General features: G+C 41.8%; 1 protein-coding gene across 2 annotated transcripts in view; it reads left to right on the top strand.

The window, feature by feature from the left end:
• si:dkey-103j14.5 (isoaspartyl peptidase/L-asparaginase) overlaps window positions 1–12,662 on the top strand; it is a 35,712-nt gene extending 23,050 nt beyond the window's left edge. For both annotated transcript variants that reach the window (XM_051076785.1, XM_051076786.1), the window contains 5 exons: window positions 10,588–10,730; window positions 10,931–11,094; window positions 11,346–11,464; window positions 11,571–11,681; window positions 12,004–12,662. In XM_051076785.1, coding sequence (XP_050932742.1) covers window positions 10,588–10,730; window positions 10,931–11,094; window positions 11,346–11,464; window positions 11,571–11,681; window positions 12,004–12,212 — 746 coding nt within the window. In that variant the 3' untranslated portion in view covers window positions 12,213–12,662. The remainder of the gene's footprint in view (window positions 1–10,587; window positions 10,731–10,930; window positions 11,095–11,345; window positions 11,465–11,570; window positions 11,682–12,003) is intronic.
• Window positions 12,663–12,777: the final 115 nt, after the last annotated feature.

The raw sequence follows: 12,777 nt of genomic DNA, 5'->3' as shown, positions 1-12,777 counted from the left end.
TGCTCGCAGCTTTAATTATTATTATTATTATTTTTTTTTCTCTTTTTTCCGCCTCTTAGATCGGCTTTTTGAGGGCCTTAACATGCGTGAAAACTTACCAAATTTGCAGACGCGTCAGGCACGGCGAAAATTTAATAATTTAGGGGTCTTGAGCATGGGCGTGGTAAAATGCCCCTCGTAGCGCCACCTACATTTTTAAACGGAACAGCCCCTCAAGCCCGTTGCGCCTAAAAATCTGAAAATCTGCACACATATGTAACATCCCATGACGCACCAAAAAGTCTCTGGAGCCATATTCTAAACCCAACAGAAAGTATTTTTATTTTGACCGGAAGGTGAAAAAATTGTGTGTTTTTGGCCATTTCCAGGGGTCGCTTGAACGCGAACTAGTCCTAGACGCATTATCCATTGACTTCAAAACTTAATAGTATGTTCTTAAGACATAGACGATGTTAAATTGCGGCAGATTTTGAGTTTTTGTTGAAGGGCGTGGAAGTTATGGCCCCTCAAAGTTCGATTACTCGCCACGAAACAGGAAGTTGCTTTATTTTTGCTATATTTCGGCCATACTTTGTCCAAACTGCATCAAACTTTACAGGATTGTTAATGGTACCTATCTGCACACATCCATATGTCAATATTCATACAATTGTTGTAGCGCCACCTATTTATAGCAGGAAATGACATATTTTATAGTGTGATGTCAGTTTCTAGACGGGTGACCAGATTCACTTCAAATGTTGTCAGCCCCTCTTGACAATTTTTTGGAAGACTGGCTCCGAAAATTGTGAGTTTGGGTCGAAGCGTGTGCCGGTTCTGGCCCGTCAAAGTTCGGAAACCAACTTCCTGTTTGAAACCTCAGATTTTGGGGTAACTTCCTGTTGCGACTCTCTACTTTATCCTACAGATGGAGCCATTGTATTACTCTTTGATGGGTTTTTGGAAGGGGGTCTCTGTGTGTGTGTGTCTGTGTGTGTGTGTTAGGGGGGAGGGGAAGAGGAGTTGATTGAGTCTGTGAGAAGCTGCCACAGGGAGGTTACAGTCAAGAGAGCCATGAGCTGTCACAGATGATGAGTTCTGAAAATATTATCACAGAAAATAATTAGCATAAAAGCTTTTATTTTAAATTTGTTGCAACAAATTCAGGTTCTTACAGCATTTTCCTTATTGAAAACTAAATTCTACCTGAAATGTATCAATAAAAATCTTTGCAGTTAATGTCACCAGTTTATAGTTTAGTTTTAATAGCATTCCCTGTCACTGATGTGCCTTTAATTATCGGTTCTATCAGGGATCATTTATGTGTTTATCTTACGGGGGTGAGCCACCTCACAGGTTGGTTATATTACCTGTTGACCTCAGCTCAGTGAGCTAAGACAATGTTTAATGCAGTGTTTTTTCTGATATGAAAATGGATATTATTCAGCACATCTAACCTCAGCAGGCCCCTCTTCAGAAACTCATATCTGCAGATGTCAAAGCTGGCTCAAAAATTAAACTGGCTTCAAATTAATTTGAAGGAATTGTAGGTTATTTTTGAATTCATGTAATGCTCCCTTGACTCTTTACATCAGTTAGGAAATTTCACAAGGGTCGCTGATATTTTCATGTTACACAGTGTACGCGACAGGAAAAGTGCACGTCTACATCCACCGCGTCGAGGTGAACCAGCTGAATATAAGCCACTCAAGTGACGACAATGTGCATTGAAAAGTAAAAGCTGCTGGCCTTTACCTTTTCTTTGTAAAGCGCCTGTTCGGCCAGTAGTTAGTAAGTAATATTTTCAGCGTTGTCCACAGTCTCATGACATGTTTAACACGAAGCACAGCACGCTGGTTAAGCTCATGGCAAACTGTTACTAACAGCTAAAATGAAAGCTTGTCTGTATGTAGTCTAACTGGTTAGTTTGTCACTAATCTCCAAATTTTGCAAATTGCTATAAACTTCACTCTCTTAAACCAGTAACAGTCTGAGCTGGACTGATAGGGGTCTGTATGGATAAAGATAAAATCCTAATGATACCCATCCCTACAGCTGGTTAGTGGCTTCGCCCTGACTTTAGGCAGATGAGATATTCACTGTTCAAATAACTTCATTATAACCCTTGTTTAAGCATAAATGATTTATATATGCACCCAATAACAGAACTTGCAAAAAAATGCTTTTGCTCAAAGCTCAAAGCTTGTAAACTCAAGTTAAAACTGAGTTTTATCTCCTTTTGGGAGGGGTATCTGTGTGTGTGTGTGTGTGTTTGTGTTTGTGTTTGTGTTTGAGGGGGGAGGGGAAGAGGAGTTGATTGAGTCTGTGAGAAGCTGCCACAGAGAGGTTACAGTCAGGAGAGCCAAGAGCTGTCACAGATGATGAGCTCTGAAAAATATTATCACAGAAAATAATTAGCATAAAAGCTTTTATTTTAAATTTTTACATCTCGGAAGTGTGAACTGTTACGCCAGCGTGTGCCCTGCGACCTGCGTTGACCCCGCGGTTGCCGGGGTCCCGCGGTCGCCGCTCCCCGACGGGCGCCGGGTGCGAGGGCCCGTTCAACGCTGCTCGCAGCTTTAATTAGGGCCCGAGCAACGAGTTGCGTGGCCCAACGGGGCCATGCAACGAGTTGCAAGGACCCTCTTGTTTTCGTTCGGTTTATTATTATTATTATTATTATTATTTTTTTTCTTCTTTTTCCGCCTCTTTGATCGCCTTTTTGAGGGCCTTAAAATGCGTCAAAACTCCTGAAAATTTGCAGACGCGTCAGGCACGGCGAAAAATTTAAGAATTTAGGGGTCTTGAGCATGGGTGTGGCAAAATGGCCTCGGTAGCGCCACCTACATTTTTAACGGAACAGCCCCTCAAGCCCGTTGCGCCTAAAAATCTGAAAATCTGCACACATATGTAACATCCCATGACGCACCAAAAAGTCTCTTGGAGCCATATTCTAAACCCAACAGAAAGTATTTTTATTTTGACCGGAAGGTGAAAAAATTGTGTGTTTTTGGCCATTTCCAGGGGTCGCTTGAACGCGAACTAGTCCTAGACGCATTATCCGATTGACTTCAAAATTTGATAATTTGTTCTTAAGACATAGACGAAGTTAAATTGCAAAAGTTTCGGACTTTTCATTGAAGGGCGTGGAAGTTATGGCCCCTCAAAGTTCGATCACTCGCCACAAAACAGGAAGTTGCTTTAAATTTGCTATATTTCGGCCATACTTTGTCCAAACTGCATCAAACTTTACAGGATTGTTAATGGTACCTATCTGCACACATCCATATGTCAATATTCATACAATTGTTGTAGCACCACCTATTTATAGCAGGAAATGACATATTTTATAGTGTGATGTCCAGTTTCTAGACGGGTGACCAGATTCACTTCAAATGTTGTCAGGACAGACTTAAGGATTTTTGGAAGACTGGCTCCGAAAATTGTGAGTTTGGGTCGAAGCGTGTGCCGGTTCTGGCCCGTCAAAGTTCAGAAACCCAACTTCCTGTTTGAAACCTCAGATTTTGGGGTAACTTCCTGTTGCGACTCTCTACTTTATCCTACAGATGGAGCCATTGTATTACTCTTTGATGGGTTTTTGGAAGGGGGTCTCTGTGTGTGTGTGTCTGTGTGTGTCTGAGGGGGGAGGGGAAGAGGAGTTGATTGTGTCTGTGAGAAGCTGCCACAGGGAGGTTACAGTCAATAGAGCCATGATCTGTCACAGATGATGAGCTCTGAATAATATTATCACAGAAAATAATTAGCATAAAAGCTTTTATTTAAAATTTTTACATCTGGGAAGTGTGAACTGTTACGCCAGCGTGTGCCCTGCGACCTGCGTTGACCCCGCGGTTGCCGGGGTCCCGCGGTCGCCGCTCCCCCGACGGACGCCGGGTGCGAGGGCCCGTTCAACGCTGCTCGCAGCTTTAATTATTATTATTATTATTTTTTTTCTTCTTTTTCCGCCTCTTAGATCGGCTTTTTGAGGGCCTTAACATGCGTGAAAACTTACCAAAATTTGCAGACGCGTCAGGCACGGCGAAAAATTTAATAATTTAGGGGTCTTGAGCATGGGTGTGGTAAAATGGCCTCGGTAGCGCCACCTACATTTTTAAACGGAACAGCCCCTCAAGCCCGTTGCGCCTAAAAATCTGAAAATCTGCACACATATGTAACATCCCATGACGCACCAAAAAGTCTCTTGGAGCCATATTCTAAACCCAACAGAAAGTATTTTTATTTTGACCGGAAGGTGAAAAAATTGTGTGTTTTTGGCCATTTCCAGGGGTCGCTTGAACGCGAACTAGTCCTAGACGCATTATCCGATTGACTTCAAAACTTAATAGTATGTTCTTAAGACATAGACGATGTTAAATTGCGGCAGATTTTGAGTTTTTGTTGAAGGGCGTGGAAGTTATGGCCCCTCAAAGTTCGATTACTCGCCACGAAACAGGAAGTTGCTTTATTTTTGCTATATTTCGGCCATACTTTGTCCAAACTGCATCAAACTTTACAGGATTGTTAATGGTACCTATCTGCACACATCCATATGTCAATATTCATACAATTGTTGTAGCACCACCTATTTATAGCAGGAAATGACATATTTTATAGTGTGATGTCCAGTTTCTAGACGGGTGACCAGATTCACTTCAAATGTTGTCAGCCCCTCCTTGAGGAATTTTTTGGAAGACTGGCTCCGAAAATTGTGAGTTTTGGTCGAAGCGTGTGCCGGTTCTGGCCCGTCAAAGTTCGGAAACCCAACTTCCTGTTTGAAACCTCAGATTTTGGGGTAACTTCCTGTTGCGACTCTCTACTTTATCCTATAGATGGAGCCATTGTATTACTCTTTGATGGGTTTTTGGAAGGGGGTCTCTGTGTGTGTGTGTCTGTGTGTGTGTGTGTGTGTGTGTGTGTGTGTGTTTGTGTTTGTGTTTGTGTTTGAGGGGGGAGGGGAAGAAGAGTTGATTGAGTCTGTGAGAAGCTGCCACAGAGAGGTTACAGTCAGGAGAGCCAAGAGCTGCTTTACACGCGGTATAAAAACTTCAGTTAAGATTTGAGCTGTCACTTGAGAAAGCATCATGCCAAAAACTAAGGAAATCACTGTAGACTTGAAGAATTGTCGATGCTTAGGAAGCAGGAGAAGGATATACAAAGTTATAACAGCATTTCCAAGCGTCAAGAACTCAAATGAGAAGCGTCACCGAGAAATTCAAGGAGAGCCACACTGTGCAGAACAAGCCTGGCAGAGGTAGGAAGCCAAAGATTTCAATGACCCTGGAAAGAAAACCAGTTAGAGACCTGTCTAAAGAACCCATAAACGCTGCCAAGACACTAGTGAATGACTTAGTTAAGTCTGAAATTGTAGTCTCAAAGAAGATTACATGAATTCATGTAATCTTACCATATGTCTCCCCTTGACCAAAGCTGAGCGTGGATTGATGCTGTCTTTACAGTTTGGTTTTGATCAGTTAGGAAATTTCACACGGGGTCAGCTGATTTTTTCGTCTTACTCAGTGTACGGCGACAGGAAAAGTTCACTAGGTCCTCCAGCGTCGAGGTGAACCAGCTGAATATAAGCCACTCAAGTTGACGACAAGTGCATTGAAAAGTAAAAGCTGCTGGCCTTTACCTTTTCTTTGTCAAAGCGCCTGTTTGGCCAGTAGTTAGTAAAGTAATATTTTCAGCGTTGTCCACAGTCTCATGACATGTTTAACAGGAAGCACAGCACGCTGGTTAAGCTCATGGCAAACTGTTACTAACAGCTAAAATGAAAGCTTGTCTGTATGTAGTCTAACTGGTTAGTTTGTCACTAATCTCCAAATTTTGCAAATTGCTATAAACTTCACTCTCTTAAACCAGTAACAGTCTGAGCTGGACTGATAGGGGTCTGTATGGATAAAGATAAAATCCTAATGATACCCATCCCTACAGCTGGTTAGTGGCTTCGCCCTGACTTTAGGCAGATGAGATATTCACTGTTCAAATAACTTCATTATAAGCCTTGTTTAAGCATAAATGATTTATATATGCACCCAATAACAGAACTTAAAAAAATGCTTTTGCTCAAAGCTCAAAGCTTGTAAACTCAAGTTAAAACTGAGTTTTATCTCCTTTTGGGAGGGGGTATCTCTCTCTGTGTTTGTGTGTGTTTGTGTGGGTGTGTTTGTGTTTGTGTTTGAGGGGGAGGGGAAGAGGAGTTGATTGAGTCTGTGAGAAGCTGCCACAGAGAGGTTACAGTCAAGAGAGCCAAGAGCTGTCACAGATGATGAGCTCTGAAAAATATTATCACAGAAAATAATTAGCGTAAAAGCTTTTATTTAAAATTTTAACATCTGGGAAGTGTGAACTGTTACGCCAGCGTGTGCCCTGCGACCTGCGTTGACCCCGCGGTTGTCGGGGTCCCGCGGTCGCCGCTCCCCCGACGGGCGCCGGGTGCGAGGGCCCGTTCAACGCTGCTCGCAGCTTTAATTATTATTATTATTATTTTTTTTCTTCTTTTTCCGCCTCTTAGATCGGCTTTTTGAGGGCCTTAACATGCGTGAAAACTTACCAAAATTTGCAGACGCGTCAGGCACGGCGAAAAATTTAATAATTTAGGGGTCTTGAGCATGGGTGTGGTAAAATGGCCTCGGTAGCGCCACCTACATTTTTAAACGGAACAGCCCCTCAAGCCTGTTGCGCCTAAAAATCTGAAAATCTGCACACATATGTAACATCCCATGACGCACCAAAAAGTCTCTTGGAGCCATATTCTAAACCCAACAGAAAGTATTTTTATTTTGACCGGAAGGTGAAAAAATTGTGTGTTTTTGGCCATTTCCAGGGGTCGCTTGAACGCGAACTAGTCCTAGACGCATTATCCGATTGACTTCAAAACTTAATAGTATGTTCTTAAGACATAGACGATGTTAAATTGCGGCAGATTTTGAGTTTTTGTTGAAGGGCGTGGAAGTTATGGCCCCTCAAAGTTCGATTACTCGCCACGAAACAGGAAGTTGCTTTATTTTTGCTATATTTCGGCCATACTTTGTCCAAACTGCATCAAACTTTACAGGATTGTTAATGGTACCTATCTGCACACATCCATATGTCAATATTCATACAATTGTTGTAGCACCACCTATTTATAGCAGGAAATGACATATTTTATAGTGTGATGTCCAGTTTCTAGACGGGTGACCAGATTCACTTCAAATGTTGTCAGCCCCTCCTTGAGGAATTTTTTGGAAGACTGGCTCCGAAAATTGTGAGTTTTGGTCGAAGCGTGTGCCGGTTCTGGCCCGTCAAAGTTCAGAAACCCAACTTCCTGTTTGAAACCTCAGATTTTGGGGTAACTTCCTGTTGCGACTCTCTACTTTATCCTATAGATGGAGCCATTGTATTACTCTTTGATGGGTTTTTGGAAGGGGGTCTCTGTGTGTGTGTGTCTGTGTGTGTGTGTGTGTGTGTGTGTGTGTGTGTTTGTGTTTGTGTTTGTGTTTGAGGGGGGAGGGGAAGAAGAGTTGATTGAGTCTGTGAGAAGCTGCCACAGAGAGGTTACAGTCAGGAGAGCCAAGAGCTGCTTTACACGCGGTATAAAAACTTCAGTTAAGATTTGAGCTGTCACTTGAGAAAGCATCATGCCAAAAACTAAGGAAATCACTGTAGACTTGAAGAATTGTCGATGCTTAGGAAGCAGGAGAAGGATATACAAAGTTATAACAGCATTTCCAAGCGTCAAGAACTCAAATGAGAAGCGTCACCGAGAAATTCAAGGAGAGCCACACTGTGCAGAACAAGCCTGGCAGAGGTAGGAAGCCAAAGATTTCAATGACCCTGGAAAGAAAACCAGTTAGAGACCTGTCTAAAGAACCCATAAACGCTGCCAAGACACTAGTGAATGACTTAGTTAAGTCTGAAATTGTAGTCTCAAAGAAGATTACATGAATTCATGTAATCTTACCATATGTCTCCCCTTGACCAAAGCTGAGCGTGGATTGATGCTGTCTTTACAGTTTGGTTTTGATCAGTTAGGAAATTTCACACGGGGTCAGCTGATTTTTTCGTCTTACTCAGTGTACGGCGACAGGAAAAGTTCACTAGGTCCTCCAGCGTCGAGGTGAACCAGCTGAATATAAGCCACTCAAGTTGACGACAAGTGCATTGAAAAGTAAAAGCTGCTGGCCTTTACCTTTTCTTTGTAAAAGCGCCTGTTCGGCCAGTAGTTAGTAAAGTAATATTTTCAGCGTTGTCCACAGTCTCATGACATGTTTAACAGGAAGCACAGCACGCTGGTTAAGCTCATGGCAAACTGTTACTAACAGCTAAAATGAAAGCTTGTCTGTATGTAGTCTAACTGGTTAGTTTGTCACTAATCTCCAAATTTTGCAAATTGCTATAAACTTCACTCTCTTAAACCAGTAACAGTCTGAGCTGGACTGATAGGGGTCTGTATGGATAAAGATAAAATCCTAATGATACCCATCCCTACAGCTGGTTAGTGGCTTCGCCCTGACTTTAGGCAGATGAGATATTCACTGTTCAAATAGCTTCATTATAAGCCTTGTTTAAGCACAAATGATTTATATATGCACCCAATAACAGAACTTAAAAAAATGCTTTTGCTCAAAGCTCAAAGCTTGTAAACTCAAGTTAAAACTGAGTTTTATCTCCTTTTGGGAGGGGGTATTTCTCTGTGTGTTTGTGTGTGTGTGGGTGTTTGTGTTTGTGTTTGAGGGGGAGGGGAAGAGGAGTTGATTGAGTCTGTGAGAAGCTGCCACAGGGAGGTTACAGTCAAGAGAGCCAAGAGCTGTCACAGATGATGAGCTCTGAAAAATATTATCACAGAAAATAATTAGCATAAAAGCTTTTATTTAAAATTTTTACATCTCGGAAGTGTGAACTGTTACGCCAGCGTGTGCCCTGCGACCTGCGTTGACCCCGCGGTTGCCGGAGTCCCGCGGTCGCCGCTCCCCCGACGGGCGCCGGGTGCGAGGGCCCGTTCAACGCTGCTCGCAGCTTTAATTATTATTATTATTATTTTTTTTCTTCTTTTTCCGCCTCTTTGATCGCCTTTTTGAGGGCCTTAACATGCGTCAAAACTCCTGAAAATTTGCAGACGCGTCAGGCACGGCGAAAAATTTAATAATTTAGGGGTCTTGAGCATGGGTGTGGCAAAATGGCCTCGGTAGCGCCACCTACATTTTTAAACGGAACAGCCCCTCAAGCCCGTTGCGCCTAAAAATCTGAAAATCTGCACACATATGTAACATCCCATGACGCACCAAAAAGTCTCTTGGAGCCATATTCTAAACCCAACAGAAAGTATTTTTATTTTGACCGGAAGGTGACAAAATTGTGTGTTTTTGGCCATTTCCAGGGGTCGCTTGAACGCGAACTAGTCCTAGACGCATTATCCGATTGACTTCAAAATTTGATAATTTGTTCTTAAGACATAGACGAAGTTAAATTGCAAAAGTTTCGGACTTTTCATTGAAGGGCGTGGAAGTTATGGCCCCTCAAAGTTCGATCACTCGCCACAAAACAGGAAGTTGCTTTAAATTTGCTATATTTCGGCCATACTTTGTCCAAACTGCATCAAACTTTACAGGATTGTTAATGGTACCTATCTGCACACATCCATATGTCAATATTCATACAATTGTTGTAGCACCACCTATTTATAGCAGGAAATGACATATTTTATAGTGTGATGTCCAGTTTCTAGACGGGTGACCAGATTCACTTCAAATGTTGTCAGGACAGACTTAAGGATTTTTGGAAGACTGGCTCCGAAAATTGTGAGTTTTGGTCGAAGCGTGTGCCGGTTCTGGCCCGTCAAAGTTCGGAAACCCAACTTCCTGTTTGAAACCTCAGATTTTGGGGTAACTTCCTGTTGCGACTCTCTACTTTATCCTACAGATGGAGCCATTGTATTACTCTTTGATGGGTTTTTGGAAGGGGGTCTCTGTGTGTGTGTGTCTGTGTGTGTCTGAGGGGGGAGGGGAAGAGGAGTTGATTGAGTCTGTGAGAAGCTGCCACAGAGAGGTTACAGTCAGGAGAGCCAAGAGCTGTCACAGATGATGAGCTCTGAAAAATATTATCACAGAAAATAATTAGCATAAAAGCTTTTATTTTAAATTTTTACATCTCGGAAGTGTGAACTGTTACGCCAGCGTGTGCCCTGCGACCTGCGTTGACCCCGCGGTTGCCGGGGTCCCGCGGTCGCCGCTCCCCCGACGGGCGCCGGGTGCGAGGGCCCGTTCAACGCTGCTCGCAGCTTTAATTATTACTGTGTTCCTCTGTGGCCTCTGCACTGCAATGTCGCCGCCCTGTGGACATGTGAGGATGTAGCAGTCACAAAACTGAATGTATGGTAACTGACAAACATTCTAATTATTAACCTCTGTGCACACAGTCAGAAGGAAAACGTATCTCCATTCTCTCACCATCTTTGTCTGTTGCTGCTAGATTGTATCATTACTGGCTAAGGCCCTCCAGCTCACATTTGCACTTATAACACTTAACTGGCACACTGCTAGCTGTGCACAGCTCTGAGACCACCTGCATCAGTGTTTGTCTAAGCTGTTGTTTAAGTTAGTTACTGACTGTGACTTTTAATTATAGGGCATGGAGCAGCACTTAATACTGATGGAGAAGTGGAGCTGGATGCTATTATCATGGATGGAAGAACACTTGCCAGTGGTGCTGTGTCTTGTGTGAAGAACATTGCCAACCCTGTGTCACTAGCACGGGCAGTGATGGAAAAGGTGTCATCATAACTACTCTACTTTTGTCTCTCTTGAACAGAAGCAGTAGATGAGTAGAAGCATTGATTCCTGATTTGATTACTGATTTGGGTCTTTTTCTTTCTTTCTTTAGCTGTGTCGATTTACCCTCAACAAGAATGTGATGAAATACATTTTCTATGTAAACTTTTTCTTACATGTTTGCTGCCATGGAATTGCAGACTGCCCACATCATGTTGACAGGCAGAGGAGCAAACATGTTTGCAGAGAGCATTGGTATAGTCACAGTTCCTACTGAGACACTAGTGACCGAGTATGAGATGAAAGAATGGGAGAAACACAAGAATTATGTCACTGGAGTAATGGAAGATTTCAACTCTCAGTGGTAGGTATCTGCAATATCTGACTTTTTTCTTGTCTTACTTTCCTCATAAACTCCTACACATGCAACATCTTTTCAGGCCTAATAGCCTGACAATATCCTGAAAGAGAATTAATTTACACTACTAAATATAAATGCTCTACTGTACAGCACTATAGCTCTCCTCACCTTATCTTTTAACTTATGTTAACATAGTGGATGTACATTTGCTCTGACAACTTTTCCTTGGATAATATTTTTTTTTCTCATTCTAGGGCCCATGATACTGTTGGGGCAGTTGCTGTGGACTGTGCTGGTAATGTTGCATGTGCAACATCAACTGGAGGGATCAGAAATAAAATGGTTGGCAGAGTAGGAGACTCTCCAATTATTGGTATGACTTAATTTACTTAAACTTTTACAAATAGCATGTTTTACACTGTCAGCTGTCATTAAAATCAAAAAAGTTTTTTTTTTTCTCTCTCTCTCTTGTAAATAAGGCTCTGGAGGATATGCAGACAACTTCACTGGTGCAGTGTCTTGTACCGGTCACGGAGAGTCCATTCTTAAAGTCACACTGGCCAGACTCATTCTTTCACATATTGAACAAGGTAAAATACCATGCTTTTAAAATCTACATTAAGACAAACCACATGCAGTATGTCAGACTTCTGACTCTTGTGTTTTTAGGGATAATCATTAAAACACCGAACAGTGAAATTAATGAATAAGATTAAAATAGTGTGAATGCCTCTTGAGTTTAGAGTTAATGCAGTATTGCATTATATGCTAGTCATAGTTGTTTATTTGTTTGGCAATATTAATGAAATTATTGTTGTTTTCAGCAGGTTTTGATTTGATGGCATGATAATTTCAGCCAGAGTTAAGTTCAGTTCAGAGTTAATAAAGGATTCTGATTCTTCCCCCACACAGGTAAATCTGTAGCAGATGCTTCACAGTTGTCTCTGCAGTACATGGGAGACCGTGTTCAAGGTGCAGGAGGTGCAATTGTAGTTTCTCCATCAGGGAAGTGGGCAGCCACATTTACCACAGAACGGATGGCTTGGGCAGCTGTGGAAAATGATGTTCTGTGGTATGGATTAGACCCAAATAAAAGATTAAAAGAGCAATTGTCCAAATAACAATTGTAAAGGAGAAGATAAATAATACAACACACAAGTCTTGAGACCCCTCAGTCACTGCAGCAAATACTACTTTTTCTTATTGCATATCAGTTATGCATATACAGGATGATTTATTTTATTTAGAAAAAAAAAAGAAGAATAGTAAGACTCTTGGGTCCATAGGTCTCATTCTTGACAGACTGTATCAAAGGTGCATTATGCAAGATCAAAATGTGGACACCACTAATACACTGACTGTGAAAGCAATCAAAGGTATATCTGTATAAATGTAAGTGTTATTTCTCAAATATGATGGACCATACATATGTCAGTATTCAGTCTCTCTGTGTTGTTCATTCTGACTGTAGGAGAAAGAACTGTCGTCCTGAGAATAGCTTCCATTTTAGTAATCGTTTGTTTGATTGATTAGGACTCAATAAAATGAACAGATTAACTGATACTAAGAAATTTGTCTGTCATTTTTTTCACTGAAGGTCATTCAGTTGCACCTCTAGGCAACTGTTGTAATTAACATAACAATAGCCTCATTCGGGGCGATAGATAATAGATTATCCAAACAAAG

Source organism: Lates calcarifer, linkage group LG16_LG22 (assembly GCF_001640805.2).
Source record: "Lates calcarifer isolate ASB-BC8 linkage group LG16_LG22, TLL_Latcal_v3, whole genome shotgun sequence".
Classification (NCBI taxonomy): domain Eukaryota; kingdom Metazoa; phylum Chordata; class Actinopteri; family Centropomidae; genus Lates; species Lates calcarifer.
This window is presented reverse-complemented; position numbering and strand designations above follow the sequence as displayed.